This window comes from Microcaecilia unicolor, chromosome 2 (assembly GCF_901765095.1).
Source record: "Microcaecilia unicolor chromosome 2, aMicUni1.1, whole genome shotgun sequence".
In the NCBI taxonomy this organism is placed as follows: domain Eukaryota; kingdom Metazoa; phylum Chordata; class Amphibia; order Gymnophiona; family Siphonopidae; genus Microcaecilia; species Microcaecilia unicolor.
The window spans coordinates 273,195,047-273,207,472 of record NC_044032.1 but is presented as its reverse complement, the minus strand read 5'-3'; the positions used below and the strand labels follow the sequence as shown (position 1 = coordinate 273,207,472).

The window sequence follows — 12,426 nt, the reverse complement described above, 5'->3', positions numbered from 1 at the left end:
TGTACCCTAGGTTCTGAATTGCCACTTCACTCAGGCTCGTGCGATTTCTCAGGCTGTGGCCCAGGCAGTATTCCAAGACAATTGTCGTGTGGTGACCTAATCAACACTTTCTCTGAGGACAAGCAGGCTGCTTGTTCTCACTGATGGGTGACGTCCACGGCAGCCCCTCCAATCGGAAACTTCACTAGCAAAGGCCTTTGCTAGTCCTCGCGCACCCATGCACACCGCGCATGCGCGGCCGTCTTCCCGCCCGAACCTGCTCGTGTTCGTCAGTCTTCTTTTGTCCGCGCTCGGGACGGTCGTGTTTTGCGCCGTTTCGTGCCCCTCAAAGTTGACCCTCGCGCGTCTTCGCGATTTCGCTAAAAAAAAAAAAAAAGAGAAGACCTCGGTCTTGTCCCTTCCCGTGTGTCCAGTTTGTTTCCCCGACGTAAGTTTCCTTTCCCTTTCGGGGTAGGCCTTTTTTGGGGCCTTGGTACGGGTTTTTTCTCTCTCCCTATTTTTGGTGCCCTTAGTCGCCATTACGAATTTTGATTTCGCCGGCATGATTTTTCCACCCATGTCATCGAAGTCTCCCAGCGGCTTCAAGAAGTGCACCCAGTGCGCCCGGGTAATCTCGCTCACTGATAGGCATGCGTCGTCTCTTCAGTGTCTGGGGGCTGCGCACCGCCCGCAGGCCTGTAGTCTTTGCGCTCTTTTACAGAAGAGGACTCAGGCTGCGAGATTGGCCCAGTGGAACGTGTTGTTCTCGGGTTCTTCGTCGACAACAGCACCGGAGTCATCGAGTGCATCGACGTCGGCAGCATCAAGACCTTCGACCTCGGCATCGACTGCATCGAGGTATCGACCCTCTGCATCATCGGTACTGAGACATCGAAAGGCTGCGTCGGCGTCGGTGGTACCGGGACCTCCACTGTTGCTGATGTCGTCGGACGGTGGTGCTTCGACTGGAGTGCAGGTGAGGGCTGTCCATTCCCCTGCTGGTGGCGGTGAGCCTTCGGGTGGGTCTCCCCCTACCCTGAGGGCTCCTGCGGTACAGCCCCCCCCAAGACCGACTTTCTTCGGCCTCGGCCCCGAGGAAGAGACGGCTGGATTCTACGTCCTCGTCGGTACCGGGAAGCTCCGGTGACATGCTTCGTTTGAAAAAATCAAAGAAGCATCGACACCGGTCTCCTTCCCGCATCGGTACCGAGAGCTCTGGGTCGCCGAGGGAGTCAGCACCCAGTAGGCATCGGCACGGGGAGGACCACTCACTCTCTGTTCAGGAGGTGTCGATGCGCTCCACCTTGGACAGCCCGGAACAGCCTCCACGCCCGGAACAGACTCTGACCTCGACGCCTGCATCGGCTTCCATGTCTTTCTCCACAGCCGCTCTGCACGAGAGTCTCCGGGCCGTTCTCCCGGAGATCCTGGAGAGCTGTTGCGCCCTTCCCCTCCGGTACCGGGGGTGCTTGCGCCACTGGTGCTGTCGAGTGAGGCGCCGGCTGGCCCCTTGCCCGGGGTGAGGTCTCTGACATCGGTGCCGCTTGCGGTACCGACTGCGGCCGCCTCCCAGGAAGGCTCCCCGTCGGCGGAGGGAGCTTCGCCGGTGCTGGCGAGGGAGTCTACCTCTCGACGCTCCCACCGTGACCGTGTTTCCACGGAGTAGAGTCGGGCACGGCTTCAGACACAGGTTCATGAACTTGTCTGATACCAATGGTGAGGCCTCGTGGGAGGAGGAGGAGGACATCAGATATTTCTCTGACGAGGAGTCTGATGGCCTTCCTTCTGATCCCACTCCCTCCCCTGAAAGGCAGCTTTCTCCTCCCGAGAGTCTGTCTTTTGCGGCCTTTGTCTGGGAGATGTCTACGGCCATCCCCTTCCCGGTGGTTGTGGAGGATGAGCCCAGGGCTGAAATGTTTGAGCTCTTGGACTGTCCTTCTCCACCTAAGGAAGCGTCCACAGTACCCATGCATCATGTCCTAAAAAAGACATTGCTGGCGAACTGGACCAAGCGTTTAACTAATCCCCACATTCCCAAGAAGATCGAGTCCCAGTACCGGATCCATGGGGACCCAGAGCTGATGCGCACTCAGTTGCCTCATGACTCTGGTGTGGTGGATCTGGCCCTAAAGAAGGCTAAGAGTTCTAGGGAGCATGCTTCGGCGCCCCCGGGCAAGGACTCTAGAACCTTAAACTCCTTTGGGAGGAAGGCCTACCATTCTTCTATGCTCGTGGCCAAAATTCAGTCTTACCAGCTCTACACGAGCATCCATATGCGGAACAATGTGCAGCAGTTGGCGGGCTTGGTGGACAAGCTCCCTCCTGAGCAAGCCAAGCCATTTCAGGAGGTGGTCAGGCAGCTGACGGCGTGCAGAAAATTCCTGGCCAGAGGGGTATATGATACCTTTGATGTTGCGTCCAGGGCCGCTGCTCAAGGTGTGGTGATGCGCAGACTCTCATGGCTGCGTGCCTCCGACCTGGAGAATAGGATCCAGCAGCTGATTGCGGACTCCCCTTGCAGAGCGGAAAACATTTTTGGAGAGAAAGTCGAACAGGTGGTAGAGCAGCTCCACCAGCGGGATACCGCTTTTGACAAGTTCTCCCGCCGGCAGCCTTCAGCATCTACCTCCTCAGGTAGACGTTTTTATGGGGGAAGGAAGACTGTTCCCTACTTTTCTGGTAAGCGTAGGTACAATCCTCCTCGACAGCCTGCAGCCCAGGCTAAGCCCCAGCGCGCTCGCTCTCATCAGCAGTGTGCGCCTCAGCAAGGCCCCACAGCTCCCCAGCAAAAGCAGGGGGCGAGCTTTGGACTGGCTCCAGAAGAGCATAGCCGATGTCAACGTATCAGTGCCGGGCAATCTGCCGGTCGGGGGGAGGTTGAAAGTTTTTCACCAAAGGTGGCCTCTCATAACCTCCGACCGTTGGGTTCTTCAAATAGTCCGGCAAGGATACACCCTCAATTTGACCTCGAAACCTCCAAATTGCCCACCGGGAGCTCAATCCTACAGCTTCCAGCACAAGCAGGTACTTGCAGAGGAACTCTCCACCCTTCTCAGCGCCAATGCGGTCGAGCCCGTGCCATCCGGACAAGAAGGGCTGGGATTCTATTTCAGGTACTTCCTTGTGGAAAAGAAAACAGGGGGGATGCGTCCCATCCTAGACCTAAGGGCCCTGAACAAATATCTGGTCAAGGAAAAGTTCAGGATGCTTTCCCTGGGCACCCTTCTTCCCATGATTCAGGAAAACGACTGGCTATGTTCTCTGGACTTGAAGGACGCCTACACGCACATCCCGATACTGCCAGCTCACAGGCAGTATCTGCGATTTCAGCTGGGCACACGTCACTTCCAGTACTGTGTGCGACCCTTTGGGCTCGCCTCTGCGCCCAGAGTGTTCACGAAGTGCCTGGCTGTAGTAGCACGGCGCTTCGCAGGCTGGGAGTACAAGTGTTCCCCGATCTCGACGATTGGCTGGTGAAGAACACATCCAAGGCAGGAGCTCTACAGTCCATGCAGATGACTATTCGCCTCCTGGAGCTACTGGGGTTTGTGATAAATTATCCAAAGTTCCATCTTCTCCCAGTTCAGAGACTCGAATTCATAGGAGCTCTGCTGGATTCTCGGATGGCTCGTGCCTATCTCCCAGAGACGAGAGCCAACAACTTGTTATCCCTCGTCTCTCGGGTGCGAGCGTCCCAGCAGATCACAGCTCGGCAGATGTTGAGATTGTTGGGCCACATGGCCTCCACAGTTCATGTGACTCCCATGGCCCGCCTTCACATGCGATCTGCTCAATGGACCCTAGCTTCCCAGTGGTTTCAGGCTGCGGGGGATCTAGAAGACGTGATCCACCTGTCCACGAGTTTTCTCAAATCCCTGTATTGGTGGACGATTTGGTCCAATTTGACTCTGGGACGTCCTTTCCAAATTCCTCAGCCACAAAAAGTGCTGACTACGGCTGCGTTTCTCCTGGGGTGGGGAGCTCATGTCGATGGGCTTCACACCCAGGGAAGCTGATCCCTCCAGGAACGCAATCTGCAGATCAATCTCTTGGAGTTACGAGCGGTCTGGAACGCTCTGAAGGCTTTCAGAGATCGGTTGTTCCACCAAATTATCCAAATTCAGACAGACAACCAGGTTGCCATGTATTACATCAACAAGCAGGGGGGCACCGGATCTCGCCCCCTGTGTCAGGAAGCCGTCAGCATGTGGCTCTGGGCTTGTCGGCACAGCATGTTGCTCCAAGCCACATATCTGGCAGGCGTAAACAACAGTTTGCCGTCTGGTGTGACAGCAAGGCCCTAGATCCTCGCTCTTGTCCTACACAGACCCTGCTTGAATACCTTCTGCACTTGTCTGAGTCTGGTCTCAAGACCAACTCTGTAAGGGTTCACCTTAGTGCAATCAGTGCATACCATTACCGTGTGGAAGGTAAGCCGATCTCAGGACAGCCTTTAGTTGTTCGCTTCATGAGAGGTTTGCTTTTGTCAAACCTCCTACAGTGTCATGGGATCTCAATGTCGTTCTCACCCAGCTGATGAAACCTCCTTTTGAGCCACTGAACTCCTGCCATCTGAAGTATTGACTTGGAAGGTCATTTTCTTGGTGGCAGTTACTTCAGCTCGTAGAGTCAGTGAGCTTCAGGCCCTGGTAGCCCAGGCCCCTTACACCAAATTTCATCATATCAGAGTAGTCCTCCGCACTCACCCTAAGTTCTTGCCGAAGGTTGTGTCGGAGTTCCATCTGAACCAGTCAATTGTCTTGCCAACATTCTTTCCCCGTCCTCATTCCTGCCCTGCTGAATGTCAGCTGCACACATTGGACTGCAAAAGAGCATTGGCCTTCTATCTGGAGCGGACACAGCCCAACAGACAGTCCGCCCAATTGTTTGTTTCTTTTGATCCCAACAGGAGGGGAGTGGCTGTGGGGAAACGCACCATATCCAATTGGCTAGCAGATTGCATTTCCTTCACTTACGCCCAGGCTGGGCTGGCTCTTGAGGGTCATGTCACGGCTCACAATGTTAGAGCCATGGCTGCGTCAGTGGCCCACTTGAAGTCAGCCACTATTGAAGAGATCTGCAAAGCTGCGACGTGGTAATCTGTCCACACGTTCACATCTCATTACTGCCTGCAGCAGGATACATGACGCGACAGTCGGTTTGGGCAGTCATTGCTTCAGAATCTGTTCGGGGTTTAGAATCCAACTCCACCCCCCTAGGCCCATGTTTATTCTGTTCCAGGCTACACTCTCAGCTAGTTGGATAAGTTGTTAGGTCAATCTCAATTATGTCCTCGCCGTTGCGAGGCCCAATTGACCATGTTTGTTGTTTTGAGTGAGCCTGGGGGCTAGGGATACCCCATCAGTGAGAACAAGCAGCCTGCTTGTCCTCGGAGAAAGCGAATGCTACATACCTGTAGAAGGTATTCTCCGAGGACAGCAGGCTGATTGTTCTCACAAACCCGCCCGCCTCCCCTTTGGCGTTGTCTTCCCTTGTCTTTGTCTTGCTACATATGGGACTGACGAACACGAGCCGGTTCGGGCGGGAAGACGGCCGCGCGTGGACTAGCAAAGGCCTTTGCTAGTGAAGTTTCCGATTGGAGGGGCTGCCGTGGACGTCACCCATCAGTGAGAACAATCAGCCTGCTGTCCTCGGAGAATACCTTCTACAGGTATGTAGCATTCGCTTTATTCCTTCATGATAAATTCCAAGATTGATGATCTAACCTGGGACATAGCATCCTCTGGCAGTATTGTCATTCAAGGGGCCTTGACTTCCTCCCCCTAAGAGATACTGTTTTCATATATCCCATTCTTCCAGTCTGCTCTTACAGGATAAGGAAGGTGAAATTTATTCATACCTTTAAATTTCCTTTCCTTGAATCATGCTAGACCAGAACAGGCCCTACCCTGGAGGACTATGGGCTGGGGAAAAGGCTCCTGGATTTCACTAGATCTCTTGACTCTAGAAGTGTAAATAGTTGATTGAAGTAGGGGTGTTTTGAGTTTGTTTCCCCATAGTGTGTGTAAGTTTGGAAGTTTGTTGATTTTTTTTTCTCAATTTTTTATTATTTTTTGTCCTGCTTTGGTGGTGCCATACTGAAGAGTCCAATAGCTCCAACCTTTTAAACCAGTGATGTCGCTGGACAATTTGAGCGCTCTACCTCCAATCTTACCTCCAATTTGTTGGTAGAGGAACACAGCCTATTTGTCTGGACACGGTTAGCAGGATTCAAGTAAAGAGAATTTAACGGATGAATACTTTTCTTTCCTTTTTTTTTTTTTTTTGCCCCTTTATGTAGCTCCATGTTCACGATGGACTGAAAGAAAACTTTGATGGCTTTTTGAAGACATTTATGAAACGGCTGCCTCCTGATAGTAATCCTGGGGTATTTGCTCTGGATTGTGAAATGGTATGATTTAATATTCTGTTTGATTTTCATGCTACCACTTCAAGGGGGATTTTGTTTTATTTCAGTATATAGTTGCATTTAGAATTAAATAGGTAACTGTAGGGACTTTAAGTTACAATGCTCACTTAGCAAAGCAGTTTAAGGAGTAGTGTTTCTTAGCATATAAAGTCTGTTACAGGTCCATAGTTTAGCATTTGAGGGGGCTATTTTACAGTTATACTATCAGTATAAAGTACAGCTAATAGGCATAGGTGGTCTCAGTTTAAGACTCATTCTCACCCACCTCTGGCTTAATCTCTGATTTATAGGCCCTTGAATCTATTTATTTATTTGTAGCATTTGTATCCCACATTTTCCCACCACTTTGCAGGCTCAATGTGGCTTACATTTGTCGTAATGGCGGTTGCCATTTCCAGGTAACAGAATTACAAATGGTATTGCTTAAAGGTGCATATATACATGGTAACATACTTGGAACATAACATATATGGAATAGATCATGGTATATTTATATATCATGTGCATACATACATGGTAAAGAAGAATACATTATGGTATTGCATGAAGGTTCCTGAGTATTAGATTGGATTGTAGCATACATTAGGTCATCGACTATAGAGAGACCCTATTCGGTACAAGGTTTAAAGTGGTAGTGCTTGATCATTAATAGCAAAGAGATTAATCAGTCATGTGATAAGAGTTCGGTTTTGTATAGATCGTGTATAGTGTTGTTATTTAGTATTTAAGATGGATGTTTATGGTATGCCTTCTTGAAAAGATCTGTTTTCAGTAGCCTTCGGAAGATGGTTAGGTCTTGCGTTGTTTTTATGGCCTTCGGTAGTTCATTCCATAGCTGCATGCAGATGTATGAGAAACTGGTCGTGTATTTGGACTTATTTCAGCCCTTTACAGTTAGGGTAGTGGAGATTGAGTAATGTGCGTGATCTTTTTGCGTTCCTAATAGACAAGTCTATAGGGTCTGACATGTAGGTTGGAGCTTCCCCGTAGACGATTTTGTGGACCAGGGTGCAAACTTTGAACGCAATTTGTTCTTTTTGTGGGAGCCAATGTAGTTTTTCTCTTAGGGGTTTGGCGCTTTTGTATTTTGCTTTCCCAAATATGAGTCTGGCTGCTGTGTTTTGAGCGGTTTGAAGCTTCTTGATGATTTGTTCTTTGCATCCGGCATAAATGGCATTGCAGTAGTCTAAATGACTTAGCACCATTGATTGTACTAGGCTGCGGAATACTTCCCTTGGGAAGAAAGGTTTGATTCTTTTAAGTTTCCACATTGAGTAGAACATTTTCTTTGCTGTATTTTTCGCATGGTCTTAGAGTGTGAGATTTTGGTCAATTGTGACTCCCAGAATTTTCAGGCTGTCTGAGACCGGAAGGGTGTAGTCTGGGGTGTTTATGATATTGGGTTTGTTTGTGTTGTATTGTGAGGACAGGATGAGGCATTGTGTTTTTTCTGCATTTAGCTTTAGTTGGAATGAGTCTGCCCATGAGTTCATTATTTGGAGGCTGAGTGTGATTTCAGTTGTGACTTCGGTTATGTCTTGTTTGAACGGGATGTATATCGTGACATCATCTGCATAGATGTACGGGTTGAGTCCTTGGTTGGAAAGCGATTTGGCTAAAGTTGTCATTATTAAGTTAAAAAGGGTTGGTGAGAGCGGTGATCCTTGTGGTACTCCGCATTCAGGTTTCCATGGTATTGACATTTTTGAGTTTGAAATCACTTGATAGGTTCTTGCTGTTAAGAAACCTTTAAGCCATCTTAGTACATTTCGTCCAATCCCGAAATAGTCTAGGATGTTCGAGAGTATGTTGAACGCGCTGGACATATCAAATTGTAGGAGTAGCACATTGTTTCCAGTTGCAATTATTTGTTTAAATTTGGTTATGAGCATGGTTAGCACTGTTTCAGTGCTATGGTTGAATTGAAATCTTGACTGTGATTCCTGTAGTATTGTGAATTTGTTTAGATAATTGGTGAGTTGTTTGGTACCTATACTTTCCTTAGTTTTACTATCAGGGGGATGGATGCAACTGGTCGATAATTGGTTGTGTCATTTAATTTTTTCTTTGTCTTTGGGTATGGGTGTAAGTAATATATTCCTTTTGTCCTCGGGAAAAAGTCTGTGTTGTAGCATGTAGTTCAGGTGTGACGTAAGGTCTGTTATGAAGCATTTGGGGGCGAACCTTATTAGGCTACTGTGGCAAATATCCAGTTTGGAGTGGGTTTTGGAGAATTTGTTGAGTGCTTGAGTGATGGTTTCTTCGGTTAGCAGATCGAAGTCATTCCAGGTTCGATCTGCTGGGTATTCACCGGGAGTGGGGTCCAGGCAATCCATAAATTTTTTGTGATCAGTGATATTGAGTGGTAATGTGGATCGAAGTTTTATAATTTTCTCATTGAAGTATTTGGCAAGTTGGTCTGCCGATGGGGTGTCTGTGCTGGCTGTGGTAACCGGTGTTGTGTCTATTAGTTTATTCACAAGTTGGTAGAGTTTATGTGCATCTTTGTAATCTGGTCCTATTAAGTGGCTACAAATTTAATTGGGGCATCTCTATCAGCAAGTTATTAGCTCTTTGAAATTGTCTATTTAGATTCATAGAGGGGAACCTACTAACTTTTAAAATAATAATAAAAACTAAATATTAGCACAGCCTAGCATATAACTAGCAATCTTTGGGCACTTCATTTTACATATCCCCACTCCATTAGCAACTTAATTAAGAAATCACCAATAGGATATAGCAGGGGGAGTTTCAAGATGGCGGACGCAGCTTGAGAGCGTCCGTCGAGTCTCTGTGGACTTTTTTCCTGTTTCCGAAAACTAAGATTTCCGCACTCAAAATGCCCCACACTAAAAGGAAAGGGGTGGTCAAGAGCTTACCACCCGCAGCGATGACCACACAATCGGTCCAACTGACCCTCAACGGCTTCGCTACAAGCACCCCACGGGCGATAGAGGTGAGGAGTCCCGCTGTGAAAGGGATCGGCGGAGCGTCAACTTCCCTGGGACAAGATGCCATCACTTTATCCTCACCGGATATTTCCCTCCCTCCGTGTACCGCGAGCCACCGAGACGCGGCAGAATCTTCGGCGGCGTCTGAAGTAGACTCTGGGGAATTTTCAGCGGAGGGAGTGAGCGGGAGAGATGTTCAATAACAGGAGCAGGAAGCTCGCACGGAGGTAACCCTAGAGGCCATATGGGCAATGTTAAAAACTTTAAATCAAACAGTTTTAAAAGCTGCAGCAGATACTACCTCTCTGGTAACCAAGGTAGATTCCCTACAAGACTCTATTGAAAAAATAAAACAAGATACTAGTAAGCAGAATGCCTTTTTCCAACAAGAGATTTCCTCTTTAAAAAACACAACTGTTTCCTTGATTAAGGATAAAACTGTTATCCATAGTAAAATAAACCAGTTGGAGAATTACATTAGGAGACTCAACTTGAGAGTATTAAATTTCCCTAAAATGACTGAATTGAGTGGTCTGGAATTATTCAAGAAATATCTTACTGAGGTTCTTAATTGTTCCCCCGAGATGATTCCTCCTATAAATAAAATATATTACCTTCCAATTCCACAGAAGAAAATGGAGGAGCAAAGGAGAAAATCAGAAGTGTAGGAAATACAAGAATATGGACTACAAAATTTGACAGCTTTTCTTGAAAATTCATTGCCTGAAATTAATACTCGTTCAACCCTGTTAGTTTCTTTGGTTTTTGAGCAGGACCTAAACTTAATTATGAAATTGTACTTTAAAAATGCTCAAAAACCTTTTTTGGGATCTCATTTGTGGATCTACCCGGATGTTACCAGATATACTCAGGAAAAAAGTAGAGAGTTTCTACTATTAAGAGATGAAGTTAAAGCATTGGGAGCTAACTTTTTGCTAGCTTATCCGTGTAAATGCTTAATCAAATATTTGGATAATAAGTACATTTTCTATGAACCTGAACAATTGAAAAGCTTTGTTGAATTGAAGAAGATTGCCAAATGACCTCTTGGATTAAGGGAAATAGTATAGTATTAATTACCCATGGGGCGGTCTAGTTCCTATTGCCTAAATATGATAATTAATTTGTTTGTGTTCTCCTCAATTTATTTGACTCCCCCCTTAATGAGATGGTGGTCTAAGATGGGAAATATTGTTTCTTTTAATATAATTGTAATTCCTTATGTGAGTTTTGTTATTTCTGAGTTTTCTGTAACAAGAACATCTTGTAATTATTTGTGAAATTATAAAAAAAAAAAAAGAAATCACCAATAAGATGCAGGCAGCAGTCCAACAGGGAAGTGGGAGCTAGCCAGTCTTTTGCACTGAGGTTCTGATACTCATAAGCAAATGTGCAGTGAAATGCAAAGACAAGAGACCAACACACAGAACTACAAGCTGTCAAAAAGCCTCTTTATTTTACAGCACTTTTTCAGCAGTATTTACGCTGTTTGACACACTTGCTGTACACACATGATGTGAACCTCCTACTGCACATGCACGGAAGAGCTGTGGTGGTGTAGGCTTGTATCCGTGTGTGAACTTAAATCTGCGTACATCCCAACTGCTTTGCATTTGGATTAGCGCAGTTTCGCTGTATATAAATTTGAATACAATTAGCATTGGCACGGTGGTTTTCTGTGTCGCTCTGGCAGTATAAAGCAGGCACTGTTCCCTACAATGTGGGAGTTCTGTGCATTGACACCTGAGTGTTGTATGTTTATCTCCTAGTTGGTGAGAAGTCTTATGTTTACTTGTTGCAAAGAGCTCCTAGCACTCGGGGAACGGATCTGATTTCTGGAGGCTAGAATAGCAGACTTGGAGGAGCTCAGGCAGACAGAGAGGTTTATAGAGGCGGCCTACAGGGACGTAGTAGAGAAGTCCCACGTCCAGTCTGGCAACCTCTGTTGCCATGGAGGAGAGAAGTCTCTTGAAGGGAGAGCATCACTGTAGAGAGGCAGGAAGTGATCCTGTAGCCAGGATCTGTCCTCCAAGGGTTACAATATCTTGCACCGAGGATCTTCAGGGGCTTCTGCCCAGGAGGGAAAGATTAGGATGGCTGTTATAGTTGGATATTCAATTATTAGGCATGTAGATAGCTGGGTGGTTGGTGGACAAGAGGATCGCCTGGTCACTTGCCTGATTGGTGCAAAGGTGGCAGACCTCGTGCGTCACCTAGATAGGATTTTAGATAGTGCTGGGGAGAAGCCAGCTGTCTTGGTACATGTAGGTACCAATGACATAGGAAAATGTAGGAGGAAGGTTCTGGAAGCCAAATTTAGGCTCCTAGGTGGAAAGCTGAAATCCATATTCTCCAGGATAGCATTTTCAGAAATGCTTCTCATTCCACGTGCAGGGCCCAAGAGTCTCAATTTGTGGATGAGGCTATGGTGCAGAGAGGGAGGGTTTTAGATTTGTTAAGAACTGGGCAACATTCTGGGGAAGGGAGAGCCTATTCCAAAAGGATGGGCTCCCACCTTAACCAGGCTGGGACCAGGCTGCTGGCATTGGCATTTAAAAAGGAGATAGAACCGCTTTTTAAGCTAGAAACTGGGGGAAGGCCAACAGTAGTTCAAAAAGCACATGGTTCAGAATAAGGTATCTTTCAAAGATATCACCAAAACAGGAAAGGTAGGGCATACCGATAGTGAGGTTGCAGTAAAGACCATAGTAGACCAGATGTCTTTAAATAAAAAGCAGACAAATTTTCAAGATTGCAAATTATCAGTCAACTGCTAAGCAAGTTGTAAATCAGTACGACAAACATTGTTTAAATTGTCTTTATGCAAATGCCAGAAGCCTAAGACATAAGATGGGAGAGAGACTATCAGGCATATTTTCAAAGCACTTTGGGAGGCTAAGTTCTATAGGTTTCTATGGAACTTTGGGAGGCTAAGTGCTTTGAAAATGAGCTTGTATATTGCACTAAACGAACAGATAGATATAATAGGCATCTCTAATACCTGGTGAAAAGAAGATAGCTAACGGGACTCAGTCATACCAAGTACAAATTATCACGGTGATA

At 47.1% G+C, this 12,426-nt stretch overlaps 1 protein-coding gene across 3 annotated transcripts in view; it reads left to right on the top strand.

The window, feature by feature from the left end:
- Positions 1-12,426, top strand: part of LOC115463549 (RNA exonuclease 1 homolog) — a 307,692-nt gene that overhangs the window by 199,062 nt on the left and 96,204 nt on the right. For 2 of the 3 annotated variants that reach the window (XM_030194179.1, XM_030194178.1), the window contains exon 12: positions 6,281-6,391. The exons of the other annotated variant lie outside the window; for it this stretch is intronic. In XM_030194179.1, the coding sequence (XP_030050039.1) occupies positions 6,281-6,391 (111 nt within the window). The remainder of the gene's footprint in view (positions 1-6,280; positions 6,392-12,426) is intronic. 3 annotated transcript variants of the gene reach the window in all.